This window comes from Pagrus pagrus (genome assembly GCF_965226575.1).
Source record: "Pagrus pagrus genome assembly, chromosome: 18".
Taxonomy (NCBI): Eukaryota; Metazoa; Chordata; class Actinopteri; order Spariformes; family Sparidae; genus Pagrus; species Pagrus pagrus.
The window spans coordinates 12,717,990-12,730,688 of NC_140202.1; the positions used below are offsets into that span (position 1 = coordinate 12,717,990).

General features: G+C 44.4%; 1 protein-coding gene across 2 annotated transcripts in view; it reads left to right on the plus strand.

Annotated features, from left to right (window-relative positions):
* Window positions 1–12,699, plus strand: part of LOC311273408 (regulator of G-protein signaling 6-like) — a 41,323-nt gene that overhangs the window by 17,827 nt on the left and 10,797 nt on the right. For both annotated transcript variants that reach the window (XM_084380479.1, XM_084380480.1), the window contains exons 3-7: window positions 9,355–9,454; window positions 10,221–10,271; window positions 10,370–10,476; window positions 11,821–11,872; window positions 12,339–12,403. In XM_084380479.1, coding sequence (XP_084236605.1) covers window positions 9,355–9,454; window positions 10,221–10,271; window positions 10,370–10,476; window positions 11,821–11,872; window positions 12,339–12,403 — 375 coding nt within the window. The remainder of the gene's footprint in view (window positions 1–9,354; window positions 9,455–10,220; window positions 10,272–10,369; window positions 10,477–11,820; window positions 11,873–12,338; window positions 12,404–12,699) is intronic.

Consider the following 12,699-nt stretch of genomic DNA (forward strand, 5'->3'; position numbering starts at 1 on the left):
CAGTGAAAGTAGCCTCCCTGCATGTAAAATGTTGTTAGTAAATGATCTCCGAGGTTGATCCTGCAGAGGAGTGAACTGCAGGTAATGTGATTCTCTCCCTCCTGAGCAAATGACCTTTTTGCGGCCGGTTGTAGCTGCGCTTCATTTCTGACACGTAATAAAAGCATCGCAGTTATGATAAAACCGGCCGCGGAGTAAAAAAGCGCAGACAAGTCGAACGTGTGGCTGCTGATGCCCTTCATTTCAGACGGTGACTCTTTGAAAAGTAGCCCCTGTATCTGCGCAGGCCACTTTGTTTTAGAGTGGGCTATCTATTCAGAGGGGCAGCGGACTCCTGTTTTCCCGGCACTCAAGCCCTTAGCAACCCGTGGAGTATCTAACAACAGACGTTTACAAGAGGGGAGATGATCTTTTTCTGTCCTCCTCGAGTCTCATCAACAGAAGGGTGACCTGATGAGTCACTGTGGGTTTGTGGGTAGGCTAATGCTCTCCTGAGTATAGCCTGTCTTAGCCTAGCAGCGCTTTCCGTCTGCATTTCACACGCTGGAATTTTCGCTAAAGCTTTGATTTTAAGTATCTCCTTTTGATTTGCGGGAGCTTATTAATTCCTCTTTTTATAAATAAAAAAAGAGAGAGTCAGAAAAGCACTGACAACAAGATTATCCCTCCCGTCCAAAGAGCTCGATCTGTAATTGTAATTTAGTCGAGCTGGCTCCCTGCCCGTGCTGGAGCCGAACTTGACAAACTTTTAATTGCTTGGCTCCTCTTGCCACTGCGTTTCCATGGAGACATAGAATTTAGGATGACACTCACACACACAAACACACACTGGCCCCCATCCCATCTCCGAAATCTCCGTGTCGCACCCACGTCAGTTACCATAAGGGATCCTTAACTGGCCCGAACAAGTGCCAAATGTCCTCATCAACACTCTCTGTCCCAACACATGGGTCTGCAGCACGGTTGGACACTTCTGGATCTGAGCATGTCTCCCCTGAGGAGCATCCAGCTTGGGTGGGCAATCAAGCGGCGGCTAATTAGACTCTCGGTGCAGTCCGGTACCTCTGGGCCTCTTTGTCTGGACAGGGTCTCTACTGTGTTGTGGCCACTTCAGTTAAAGAGACTGCTAATGGCTGGTATGTGATTAAATTACACATGAATCCGCAGGGCAACACCTGACTCGAGGAAAGAATGTGACCGAAAGTTGTGGCTTAATTGCAGGGGCTGGTTCGCGGGAAGAGACGTGAACAGTGAAAGGTCTTCATCGCCCCACAATGGATTGTTTACGTGATTACCGACAGGAAATGCAGGCTGCTTCATCCTTGAGAGACCCTGAAGAGGCCATTGACAGAACAATGCAGAGATGCGCTCCAGCGTGCGTTTAACCTTCAGCAGGCTTTTCTCGAAAATGATGCAACCCGGAGAGATTTGAGTGAATGGGCTTCCTTTTCTCCGCGTGCAAACAATTACATTTAGTGCATTCACAATCCATCGCCACTAATGATCGCAGGGATTACATATGAAAGGTATTGGCATGCGGGGAAAATGGCTTTACTGGAGTGTAAAGGAGGCATTATTTTTCAGCTGCAGGACCTGATGGGAAAACAGTTGTTTATCTCGGCAAAGAAAAGCCTTTCTCTGCAGGGCATTCCCGCGGAGACGGCAATTTGGAGAAGAGATGGATCAGTGAATATGTCTCTTTCAGAACCGTAAGGACGTAGCGGATGCCTCGCTGAAATGCAATATTAGACGTAGCAGGTGATTTGTTGCCAAGAGCTTTTCAAGCAACTGTTTTTGTTTTTGCACACATGAATGTGCACGACTACGTGTCAGTGTGTGATCCAGTGTGAGTGCAAATGTGATTCATTCACACGTCTCCGAGAGCAGTATAAGTTTCCAACCATCACACTCTCGCTGGTTGGCAGGGCTTTTCCAGTATGCTGTGCTGCTCCTTGTGCGGCTGTCAGTGTCTCTCCCCGGTGTGTCTGATCCGGCAGAGAGGCTCTCACAGCTCCCTCATCATGACTTGGCATGCTAAGAGAGTTGGATGGCGTCGGTGGCAGTGGGGAGGAGAGACGGGAGAGAGAAGGCGGATGGGGAGGGTTGTTCTCCCTCCATCCAGCAGGCTTTATTCTCACCTCGTTCCCCAGGGCACCACACACCAGCTGGAACTCACTTAATTATGCACCCAGTATGGCGCGGAGGTCAAAGTGGCACTCAAAAAAAGTATTGTGTGACAGGTTGTGTACTTTGGAGAAGTTACTTCATAGTACATCATCCAACAAGTTACGGGCCAGGACAGAGTGTGTGCAACAAATATATATGTCGTTATTTTGTGTTTTTGTGTACATTGTGACGTAAGACATAAACAAAATATGCATGAAAAATACAGTGTCATAGTGTCACGGAGAAGAATGTAGCTTAAGTCCTTTTGCATGAGGAAGAGAATTTAGACTCAAAATTTTGACCTCAGTGTGATTGCGTTTGTTAGCAACTTCATGAACTACAAATATGTAGGAGCTACAGAATGTTTCAGCACATGCAAAGTCCATTTTCACTTCATTCATATGATTAAAGTGTGTAGTCATGCCATATAGATTCTATTCATGCAAACCATTTCAAGTTAAAACCACATCAGCAAGGTACAATCAACAAACAAACAAACAAACAAGCTTACAAACAGTAGTGCATCAAACTCAAACAAACAAGAATTGTCTTCTCTTATTCCCAAATGTCCACTAGATCCATTTCAGCAACATATTTTGTCCAAAACACAGTATTTCACAGTATAATCATGACAAAATGGCAAATAAAAAACTGTGTTCGCGGATGCTTTGTTATGTTATTATCTGTAAAAAAGGGCCCTGATTTCAAAGCAGACCCCATCTTCTCTCTACATTGGAGATCCTGAGATGGCAGCCATTTGATTGACAGCTCATTTGAGCAGATAGAAGTATCTACGCCCGCCCTGTAGCCCACTCTCTTCTTCCTCCTCTCTCCTGAGCCACTTACACACCAGCCTCCTGATGATTGATGCATCATGTAGCCAGCGAAATTTAAAATCCAGTAATATATAGTTTACTACAGTTTTTGAAGCCATAAACTTGGAAATTATGCCAGTTTATGTGGTTTTATGTGTTTTGCTCTTTGAATAGGCTGTTTTTCCACCTAAGCACTTGTTTTGACTCTTTAATATACACAATGTCAGTTTAAATAAGGAAATAAGGAACCTTAATGAGTTTTGGCCCATTGCTTTCAATCAGGGTTATTTTGAGGTCCCAAAATGACTTAATTTTTCTTTTTTTGCCAGGCGCCTGGGTATTTCCTTTGAAAACCATGTGTTAAGTGTTCATTTTCAGTGACATTGTGATTAAATTTTGACTTGAATCATGTAATTCTATATGAGATGGAGCCACTGTGTTTTCCAGCTAATTGAGGCAGTTACAGGTCATCTGCAGGCTTATTTTCTCATTAAAAAATTCTGACAGCTTGGGAAGAAAAATCTAATTATAACCTTTCGACAGAGCCCAAAACCATAACTGTACTCCAAATGGTTCAACAACAGCTTTGAATTTAGGCGAGACTAGGATAGATGTTTGGGATAATTTTACATAAATGTCCAGGAATAATAACTAAAATGAATTATTTAAGAATTAAGTTCAAATGTTGTATGTAAAAATGCTCAGATTTAGCAAAGAACGCAATTATTTCGAGTCAGTTCCTTTTAGAAAGATAAAATGTCACCATATTGTTAAAAAAAAATCAAATCGCACATTTGCAATCACACAAATAGTCCACAATAGTGCACAACACAAAGGAAGGCAACAGGCCGACTGCCAAGCGAGATTACGATGCTAGTGGTGTCCTACTAGCCCACAAGTGTCTGGAAACATAAGCACTGCAAAACACAGCGCTCGTGACAGCACACTCCGGGTGAAAGCACGCATCGGACAGGCTACTGCTCTGTGAGCCAGCAGGGGCTCAGTGCAGCCACGGTCGCTCACTGTGAAGGAGAGTCAAAGTTTCAGGCCGGAAGATTCTTCAACTCCCTGCGGCAGTTAGCAGGCCTAACAATATAGAAAAAGAAAGTGCAATGTAGTAGTGCTTTAAGGAAAGGAAGGAATTAAAAGTATATAAAGCAGGTCATGGGGTGGAGTTGAGGCGAAACAGTTCATCAAGCCATTATAATATTTGCATACTTTAAGTGTTTTTGTTGAAATTAATTTGTGTTGAACGTCGGAGGATGCGACAGCAGAGAGAAGCACAGTGAAGAACTTTGTGTGGGGCATGAATCCCTGGTTCGGGGCTGCAGTACTGATGGCCTCCATCATGTCTGACGTACACAAAGCAAATCTCATTATAAAAATTGTTTGTTTTTTTCTCTGAGCCTTTTGAAGCTGGAAAAACCTTGGTAATTAGATTTCCAGCTGCCCTGGCAATGAACCACATTATAAAAAAAAGTTTCGAAACACTTCAACTATGGCTGCATACTGTATCTGTACTGGGGTCAGATGATGAATAATCATCCAGTGGAGCATCGCCGTTTCTTCTTGAAGGTTACTAAGTTAAGATGTATTCATATTTTATTATACTTCAGAGGATTACAGTGCAGGAACTATATTTTAATAACTGGAAAATATTTTGAATATCACTGTGGTATTAGAAAAAACAATGATTTTAATACCCTGGGCTGTTATTTTCCGTCCGGATTAGAAACAAACAGAAGAAGAAGGGAGCGCAGGCTTTCTTTTGTCATGTTAGGAACATTGTGTCATGCTGTTAAATTTTCACTGAGCAGTAAAATCCAGCCAGCTGTTCACATTCATAATAGCATTATGCATCATATAATACAATCCTACAGTAACAAATCCTAATGCATTTAAAATAGGGTTACATTCTGTTTGCCAGTTATGGAATACGCTCTTCATGCTGAAATCATTACAGATAAACTACATTTTGTTTTTAATATATGGCGTGTTTCTTTTTAAAAACACTTATGAACCCAGGGATACTCAAAACAGGACACGTTCTTCCACAGTAAAAGCATGATGGCCGCTACGCTGTTGGAGTTTGAGAATGACTTGACAAAAAAGAAAAAACTTTTCAGAGCCTCGTCACTATTTTATCTTCATCCAGCTCTCACCGACGTATCATAACTGTCTCCGGGACGTAAATTTATCTTTTCGCCCGTCACCTGGACATTTTTTACCCCTCACAGACCCACATTTCTTTCAACAATGACAAGTGTGCCTGAGCCCGCTGATGACTGCTGAATCATTGATGGCACTATTACCGCCTGATACATCTTTTAGCAGCAGCTGGCTCATTTCTGAAGACTGGGACAGTTTTTAATAGCTTCATCTCTGGCCATTTTTGGAAGAAGGACGCGGCGTTTCAATTAGTAGTGAAGTGATTTTTTTTCCATACTCACCAGCCTGCCTACCAGAGTTCAGCATGCCGCATTTGCTCGATGGTATCTATGTCGCTGATGCCCTGTTTCATTTTACTTCATTAACTCCCAATTACAAAAACCATGTTGCGGGAAGCGGTGCCATCTTGTTTTAGCCGCTAGAACAGACAGGCCTGTGGAGTAAACGCTTTCCGCTATCGTCGTACTTCACCTCGAGCTGCTCCCTCACATTCTCCCTGCACCTTTACCCTCCTACATGCGCCATCCAGAGCGCGAGTGCTGCCCTCAGAGCCATAAAAGATAAGGTGGACAAACGACAACACAAACACACCCACGCGCACAAACACACACGGCCATGCGTTGGTACAAAATCTGCACACACGAGTGCGGCGAATGCAAACATACAGTGGCGAGATACACAAGTGTTCTCCTGATAATCATTTATAGAGCCCGGTGGCGAAGGGGCAAAGTGCTGTTATCGCATGCTAGCGGCAATTTTCAGCTCTCAAAAACCCCTCCACACCAAGCTGCGAACACCATTAGCCTGTACATCCAGGAGATACGATGTGCACTATCTGCAGCTGTGCCAAGCACTTCTTGTCTGCTGTCATCCTATAGAGAGATAATGAGTTGTTCTTTCTATACTGCTATACCCATTCCTGGGTCCATTATTACATGAGAACAAAAGGGCTTAATCCTTTGCATGTTGTTGTGTCTCGGGGGATTGCGGAGTCCTTCAGAGCTGAACCGAACAGAGCTGATCTCAAAGCTTTTTCCCTGTTGTCTTGCGTTGAAGGTTTGTCTTCAAGGGAAACATGGCGATGTATTCACTGCTAATCTGCCATGAACCTGATTGTTCCCGTGTAAAACTGTTTATGCTCAGTTGTAGGCGAAAGCGGGCCTAAAACGCTGAGGTTTTGTCCACAACACAGAGGGCAGATGCAGCTCCCTCTCTCCCCTCCCCGCACTGTGAGAGATTTATCAACAAGAGTTGAGGCGGTAATTCTCCGTAGTGGATGTTCAATAATTCATGCCAAGACACTCTCTCAAGCTTATGGTGAGAGATTGGTAATTGTCTTGCCACGCAGTGCTCTCTTCCCCTGCGCTCTGCTCTGCATTATGTGTGTTATTAAATCCATATACATCTTAGTGTTTTGTTGTGGATTGATGGGGCGCGTGGATGAATCATCCATTTAATGCTTTGCCAGGGAGGATGATTACCTTTGATTGTAATGGTGGTTGAGTAAATGGGCTGTAGCATGCTGCACTCTGCCTGTTGTTCTCCTGTCACACTACTATCCACTTTTTCCAAAAGATATTGTAGATTTTTGATAGATTAGGCTTTATACATTTACTTTCATATGTTGCCTTGGTCCTTATTCAGATTTATATGTCACGTAATGGGAACATGATAAAGGATCCCTTAATTCCCAAGATCCTGTGTTCTCAAGGTTAGGGTGAGAGTAACATAGGACCCTGGGAGTGCAGGATCCTGCTAACATAGGACCCTGGTACCATAGGACTCTGGCACCATAGGGCACTGGGACCTTGGCAGTGTAGGACGATGGGAACACAGGTCGCTGGTAACATAGGAGCTTCAGAACAGAGCTAAATGCTAATGTCAGTATGCTAACATGCCCACACTGACAAAGTTAACATGCTGATGTTTAGTAAACAATGTTTTCCATGTTTACTATCTTAGTTGAGTGTGTATTAGAATGCAAAAAATAGCTCATATGCACTAAACCCAAGCTACAGCTCAAGCTGATGGGAATGTCGCCAACCACAGCGCTACTGATGGTGGCCTTAAATGCAAAGTTAAGTGGAAACCAGAATTGGGAAACATTAAATTGTGCTCCAAATTTGATCGTAATTCATCCAATCGCTGTTGAGATATTTCAGTCTGGAGGACAGACGCAGACTAGCGTGGCTAAAAATAGAAAATAAACCCATAACCAGGTGCCGTATCATCAACGGGCACGGAGCATACCTTCATGAAATGTTTTAGAGCCTTTCTGCCCGCCACAGTGGTGGGAGTTCACTCACAGATACGCTGTGTTAAATGATGAATGAACAGTGGAGGAAGGAGGAACGAGAGAAGAGGGAAAGAGGGTCTAGATGTGGAGCACACTGTGATGCTGTGCGCCTCTGATCGTGACTTGAAGTCAGCTGTGAATGTGGTGGGATAAGGAGGGAACATGCTACAGCCTACTTTGAATGAGAGAAAACGGAAAAGGCTTCTCTAAATATGGAGCGTGTCGAGCCCATGACTTGAACCCTTGAAAATTCTCCTAATCAGCTTTGTCATACTGTAGCAGAGTGTGGGCCTGTTGTGCATATGCATGCGAGTGTGTGTGTGTACGAGCATCTGAATGTGCTTACTTACCAGACAGATGCTTAGGGAGCCATAAAGAATTTAATAGCCAGCGCAACGACCTTAGCAGCTACAGCACTGCACATGGTTGGCTGCTGATAATACAGCTAAGTGTGCAAAATCAGGATCTTTTTGACATATATTGATTTCCAGTGAGACTCCATCAGGCAGCAGAGCACTGACTGCTCACATCAACATGTGACCTGACCTGACTACTTATGAACATAAACAACCCGGTCCAGGACTTGACCAAACACAGATTTTCTGTATGTTTGTGTGTTTTTGTTCTCTCTATATGGATTTCCGTATGTTTGTGCGTGTGGGTCCATGTCCTTGAGTGACCGGATGTCCACTTGTTTACTGTATGCACTCCCCCCCTGTGAAGTGAGTGTACTGAGTGGCGAGCTGTGCCGCGCTGGGCCTAATTTTAGGCTGCTGATGTGTGATGTGTTTGGGGCTTTGGCAGTGTCGGAGGTGTGATGTTTATCTCTGCCTCCGGGGAAAAGCTGTGACAGCCTTTTTTCAATCGGCCAAAGCCCTTGTTACAGCTAAATAAGTCACCCACAACGTGCGACTAGATTACCAAGCAAATACATGCATGTTTCAGTGAACAATTCAATATTGAACCTTTGACCCAAGCCTGTTCCGTCTTAAGGCTTCACAGTGTTCGTACTAAAGGATGTCACTTTATATGACTGTCAAAATATAATTTGTTGAAATTCAACTTCTGGCTTCAACCCTGATCTTCACCAGTCTGAGTAGATAATGCCTGAATTTAAATTTTTGTGTGAACTCATCCTTTTAAAGCTATTAAATGTAGGATTTCAATTTTTTTTTAAGATTTCCATTTGGTGCCCAACATAAAAAATCACGCAGATGTGATAAATGGGTTAAAAGCATTGAATTAAATTTTCTATTTATGTAATTGTTTTTCTTCAAACAAAAATAATGCTCTATGGAGCGTTTTAGCGTCTTTTTGCTAATTGTTTTGGTTTTACAGGTGATTTGCCTGTTTTTGATTCACTCTCGCTGCTCTCATCAACATTTTGTACAGACATGGAAGGCAGCTTTTGTCAATGAAAAAGGTTCCATAAACCCGCTACATAGTGCTCGAGCAGCAGAAGGACACAGTTAGCAGTTAGATAAAATATGACCAAAAACAGAGCGAGGGGAGAGTGAAGATTTAACTTGCATCCATTAGGTGCAAAAACACGAATGCTAATGTTTCTCTGTCTCTGCTGGATGTGTAAGTAGGCAAATAAACTGCTAACATATTTGTCATTTTAGTTTTATTGAGTCTACAGCTTGTTTTGCTGCACCCAATAGGCCAAAATGTCCGTTGTTGCAGCTTTAACTCTGCATCTTATGTTTAAATTTAGTAGACCAATAGCTGCCCAATTTAGGGGAGCTACTGAAATTGGATGTTTAATTTTTCCTCTAAATGAATTAATCCAGAAAAAAGAACAAAAAATATGCAATAAAAAACCCAGCTATGGTGTTGGAAGCATTTACAAATAAATTAAAATATGTGATTTTTTTTTAACACACTCTCCCTCTGGCGTCTCTACAGATTGAAGACATCGTTACACGAATACAGGATGAGAAGGCAGGCGGTGTTGCCATCCGGACTGTCAAAAGCTTCCTCTCCAAGATCCCCAGCGTGGTATCGGGTTAGTGTTTGTGTGTGTAGGTGTGTGTTCATGTCTGTTTACTGTACGGGATGTGATTGCACATTTACATATCCTCTGGTTCTGTGTGTACATCCTCCTTAATAAGGCCTTATCCTCCTTGATGTGATGATAATTGTTTGTGTGTGTTTTGTTGTCTCACTCAGCGAGCGGACGAGTCAGAATCAGTAAACCAAATATGACCTTTTGGTCTCATTTAAATTGCTACTACTACAGTTGGAGGCAGATGATGTCATTTCCAATAAGACCTCAGCCGCTGAGGAAACAGCCTGTGGTGTGATGCTACCCCACAAAAGCTACTTTTCTCCCTCTTAGTTATGTGTGTGTCCCTCTGTGTGTATGCACTGTACTCTTTCTTGTTTGTGCACGAAATGAGTCACCAGCGCTGGACGAGGGGGTCGCTCCTGCTCTCCCAGAGGTTGTTTTCGGAGTCACTCCTTCACGTGGCACCCCCGGGCCCGATGGCCTCACGATCTCTCGGCAGCCTCTGCCAAGCACGTAGTCCGGGCCAAAATATTGTGCTGTCCAGGAGCAGAAAGAGAGAAACGGCTGCAAATCTGTTAACATTATGTTATATTTAGACGCTTAGTCAGCTTTGACAGCTTTGACCCACAGCTCTAAACGGAGACGAGTCACAAAGACTTCCTCGAAGCTCATTTGTGTTTGTGGATTGGGGCTTTTGTTGAAAACTGTTGCAGATGCGGAGCTGTGACGCCGCCTCTAACAAATGTCCTTCTCTGAATACCAGGGGCGGACATTGTTCAGTGGCTGATGAAAAACCTCTCCATTGAGGATCCAGGTATGCCCGCTGAGCAATCTGTCATTACATGTAAGCACAATAGAGCTCAACTGAGGAGGAAGGCAATTTCAAATGACGCTTTCATTTTTCCTCAACAGCTGAAGCCATCCACCTTGGGAGTCTTGTCGCTGCCCATGGCTACATCTTCCCCATCTCTGACCATGTCCTGACACTAAAAGATGATGGAACTCTTTATCGCTTTCAGGTACAGAGAGCTCCACCGTGAGAGAGTCCTTGTGAGCTGCGGCTGCCTTTGAATACAGAATAATAAGATGATGGTAGTTGATCAGAGGGATATGTTTATTGCATGATGCTAATGAGAGCAATCCTCGCTAAGCCTATTAGTCATCGCACCAAGGTCGATACTGTATATCCCTGCTGGACGCTGCGTCAGAGCAAGAGGTGGGCCGCGCAACGGAGCCCACGGGCCGGCCGCACTGCTTGTCAGAGGGGTGTTTTTTCTCCTCGCTCCATCTGATCCAGCATGAACTTTGACAGGTCCTTCTGATGGCTACGGGCTCCACGATGACTCATTACTGTGACTGGGCCATTAGCATCCTAATCCGGCCAGGCAGGCAGGCAGGCAGGCAGGCAGGCAGGCTCCCCCTATGGGAAGCACTGAGCTGGCCGCACGCTGGCTCTGCACTTTTCACCGTCACCTGCCTCCCCCCCTCCCGCTCCTCCCCCTCGATCTAGCTCTGAATGCATTTATCTTCACCTCTATTGCTTAAGATTAAAAGCCATTATTGTGCCTGCGTAGGGAGGGCAGCATGTGTCACACTCGCTCATTCAGCAGAGGGCTAAAAATACTCCCCTCTGATGTTGTCGTGATGCAACAGGCCCGCGTCATCAGAACATCTATAAAGAGTCCACGGTGCATTGGAAATGTGTTGGCCGGTCTTCATAGCTGCGCTGCACGGATTAGCGACAGGGGAACGTTTGTTTGCCGGTCTATAAATAGATACTATTCTGGTAGGAGACCCAGATTTAATGACAACTGTCTTCTGCTTGCTGCGGCGAAGTCCCACAGACTCCATCCTCTCGGAGTTGAGATGACAATAATAATAACCCTAAATGAGAGCACGTTAACCTTTTTGTTCGTTACACTCAAACAAGCACGTTCATTAGCGACAGCCTTCTGCTCCCGGGCTAATCACCGCCATGAGTAACAGCGCGAGTGAAATATGTGGAGTACCACCATCAACTTCTAATTCTGCCCCCTTATTAAGAATGCATGATAGATGTGAGTGATCCATTATTAACAGACTCGGGAATGAACTTTGAATGTGTAATACCATTTGCAATAGACAATTAAAAATGGATAGAGAGAATATAGCTTCCATCGCTCCCCAGATGGTTTTTGTGCAGCGTGCGTACGTCAGGGATCATCATCCAACACCCGACAGACTTTTTGACTTCAGAGTGGAAGTGTGTGGGTGGTGGGAGCATTGGGAATCCAACCTATTATTGTTCATCTTGTCAAGAATGTAATCCTGATTAGTAAATAAACAAAATCTGTCTGTATTTCATCCCCCTCTGTTTTCGTCAGTCTCCGTACTTCTGGCCTTCTAACTGTTGGGAGCCTGAGAACACAGACTATGGTGAGTCACCCGCTGTCTCTCAATGTTTGCCTCTTTCTCCAAACCAGGAAGATCTCGCTAACGCCTGCGGCTGTCTCTGTAACTCACACTGTAGATCTGTTGTTGACACTCACTGAGTATTGATCCATGGGGCTGTTCCTTGTAACTGTTCTGGCCCCGAGTAGACCCCACAAGAGAGAATCCTGCGGGCCAAGATCAGCCCAACAAAAAGAAGGGACAGTTACTGACAGAAGCACATCTCCAGCTCTCCGCATGGCATTTACTCGAGGCTTGTTATTTCAGAAGACAACACATCTCCCGCCCTGCTCCGCTCATTAGTGTTGCTTCACACAGCTGAGCCCTCAGTCAAAAGAAGAGCATGATCCGTTGGAGACATTCCTTTTTTTATACAAAAAGCCAGACAACCCACCTGACTAACTCCACTGCCCTCTTCATGTCTCACTCCGTCTCTCTTTTCCCCCTGCAGCCATTTACCTCTGCAAGCGCACCATGCAGAATAAGGCCAGGCTCGAGCTAGCTGACTACGAGGCTGTAAGTACACCGTCGTTTTGTTTTCAGCGAATGCCGGGAAGCTTTCGCTTCAATGCCGTCATTGCGCGGTGGACAGTAATATGATGACACTCTGAATTTCCTGTTTTCTTTCACTTTGCTGAAAAACCGAAGAGCTGAAACAGTGTCCTCTGGGGCCTCGAGATGCCTAAATCCATTCTTCCCGGCAAAAAGCCATTATCAAATTACAGACTTTTATACAAATCTGTTAAGGGTCATTTGCTTTTTCGGGAGCACCATTTGGCAGAGTACAATCCAGTCATTTACTGGCCACATAA